General features: G+C 50.4%; 1 protein-coding gene across 1 annotated transcript in view; it reads right to left on the reverse strand.

Moving 5' to 3' along the window:
- ryr2a (ryanodine receptor 2a (cardiac)) overlaps positions 1-2500 on the reverse strand; it is a gene marked incomplete at both ends in the record, with an annotated part of 139212 nt that overhangs the window by 51474 nt on the left and 85238 nt on the right. Inside the window, 5 exons of the mRNA XM_084459855.1 lie at positions 10-169; positions 640-800; positions 975-1089; positions 1278-1606; positions 2459-2500. The exon at positions 2459-2500 is cut by the window's right edge and continues 167 nt beyond it. Of these exons, the coding sequence (XP_084315981.1) occupies positions 10-169; positions 640-800; positions 975-1089; positions 1278-1606; positions 2459-2500 (807 nt within the window). The remainder of the gene's footprint in view (positions 1-9; positions 170-639; positions 801-974; positions 1090-1277; positions 1607-2458) is intronic.

Consider the following 2500-nt stretch of genomic DNA (forward strand, 5'->3'; position numbering starts at 1 on the left):
GGGTCACACCTGGTAGAAGGTGCCCAGCTCCTTGCCGTTAGCTGTGAAGCTCAGCAGCCCGTTAGCGGAGTCCACCAGGCAGCCGATCTCCAAGCCGTTGTTGTTCCTGCCCTGACTGGGACTGGTGACCTCCCCAGCCCACACCATGTAGCAGTTACTACGCTTGATACTGGAGAGGAGAGGAGAGGAGAGGAGAGGAGAGGAGAGGAGAGGAGAGGAGAGGAGAGGAGAGGAGAGGAGAGGAGAGGAGAGGAGAGGAGAGGAGAGGAGAGGAGAGGGTAGGGGAGAGGAGAGGAGAGGAGAGGAGAGGAGAGGAGAGGAGAGGAGAGGAGAGGAGAGGAGAGGAGAGGAGAGGAGAGGAGAGGAGAGGAGAGGGAGGGGAGAGGGGGGGAGGGGACAGGAGAGGTGGAGAGGAGAGGAGGAGCGGAGAGGAGAGGAGAGGAGAGGAGAGGAGAGGAGAGGAGAGGAGAGGAGAGGAGAGGAGAGGAGAGGAGAGGAGAGGAGAGGAGAGGAGAGGAGAGGAGAGGAGAGGAGAAAGGAGTCATAAACTCTCATAAATGTCTGTACGGTCGACATAATCTCTGACATCATCATCATCTGACGCCACCATGCTGTTCTGGCGCTCCTACTGACACCGACCTCTCGTGAACTTTGCCCTTCTCGTCTCCCAGGGTGACGGTGACGGTGCGGACCTTTTCCAGCTCGAAGGCCGTGTCGTGCTGGTGGAAGTCAGAGGTGACCCAGCCGACCCACACACTGGACGGCTCCTGGCCCGGAAAGATCCGAACGGAGTAGTAGTACTGTGGGGGGGGGGGTAGGAGGAGCACACACACACACACACAGCCAGAGAAGTGGGGAATGAGTGCGTCTGTCTGACAGTGTTAAATATACAGTGTGTGTGTGTGTGTGTGTGTGTGTGTGTGTGTGTGTGTGTGTGTGTGTGTGTGTGTGTGTGTGCGCGCTGTGTTTCTTACGGTGGACGTCTGCATGAGGTACTCGTAGTCGTCTTTCTCGTCGGCCATGACCTCCTCAGACAGGCGCGTGGAGGAGGTGCTGCTGTTGTCCGGCTTGGTTCTCTTCAGCATGAACCTGACCACGAGAGGGAGAGCATTCAGGCTCTCGTCACGTTCAGACAGGGTGGGTATGTGTGTGTGTGTGCGTGTGTGTGTGTGTGTGTGTGTGTGTGTGTGTGTGTATGTGTGTGTGTGTGTGTGTGTGTGTGTGTGTGTGTGTGTGTGTGTGTGTGTGTATGTGTGTGTGTGTGTGCGTGTCCCTACCTCTGTTTGAGTTTGGACGGCTTCTCCTGGGCGTAGTCCTTGTGGTTGTTGAACTCGTCCCTGTCCTTCTCCGGCCCGTTGGAGCCCATGTGGCCGTGCGCCGACTTCATCAGGACCTCGAAGTCCGACACCGTCTCGAAGTCCTCCAGCTCCTTCTTGGGGGAGAAGAGGCCCCCGTTGGCGGGCAGCTTGGCGAAGGCTTCGGCGCACTCGATGGGCATGCTGAGGCGATAGAAAACGATGTCTGTGTTGCTGTTCTGGGAGCCAAACGACCTCTGGGTGACCTTAAGGCACGGGGAGCTCTCCACTGTGCCGTCGATCCTGGTGACCTTTAGGGCGCGGCGAGGGAACACGGAGAGTCACAGGGTCATGGCGGGGTCATGGTGAGGTCATGACGGGGTTGTGAATATATTAGAGGAGGTAATATTACAGCTACAGAGGAGGCACTTTTTAAGTTGTGTAGCAGTTTATGTTTTTGCCGCTTGTGCTGCAGTCAGTATGTGTTTTTGTTTGTTTTGTGGTCAGTCTCACCAAAGGTTATTATAGTATAGTAGTATTATAGAAAACGGACAAAAAACCCGAAAACTAGGTGTGAAAAAACATTTTAGTTAACTGAAATAAAAATAAAAACTAGGCTTTACAAAAAAAACGATAACTAACAAAAACTGTGTTGTGTGTTTACAAAACTAAGAAACTAAAATTATACAGAAAATGTCCTTAGTTTTAGTCTTTTTCATTTCATACATAAACCTAGTATTTTGGGTGGATAGGAAATCTATTCTCCTTTTTTTTTGCTGTGCCCCGGCACAGAAGGAACCTGATGTGCACCAGAGGGTTTGTTTCAAACCGAGTGAAACAACGTGAGCTCACGAGATCAGGATGGTCTCACGAGATCAGGATGGTCTCACGAGATCAGGATAGTCTCACAAGATCAGGATAGTCTCACAAGATCAGGATAGTCTCACAAGGCTATACCGCAGAAGAAAAAAAAACTAAAACTAATACTGAAACTAATACGAAAACTAAAACTAAGCATTCCCAAAAAAATAAAAACTAGACTAAACTAGCAAATCTGCATTAAAAACTAATTAAAACTAAACTGAAATTGAAAACAAAAAGTTAAAACGATATAAAAATAAAAACTGATGAAAAAAGCAAAAATATGATAACCTTGGTCTCACCTCGATGTGTTCGTGGTTCTGAGGCACGGGGATGAACTGAGG

This window comes from Borostomias antarcticus (assembly GCF_949987555.1).
Source record: "Borostomias antarcticus genome assembly, chromosome: 29".
Lineage (NCBI taxonomy): Eukaryota > Metazoa > Chordata > Actinopteri > Stomiiformes > Stomiidae > Borostomias > Borostomias antarcticus.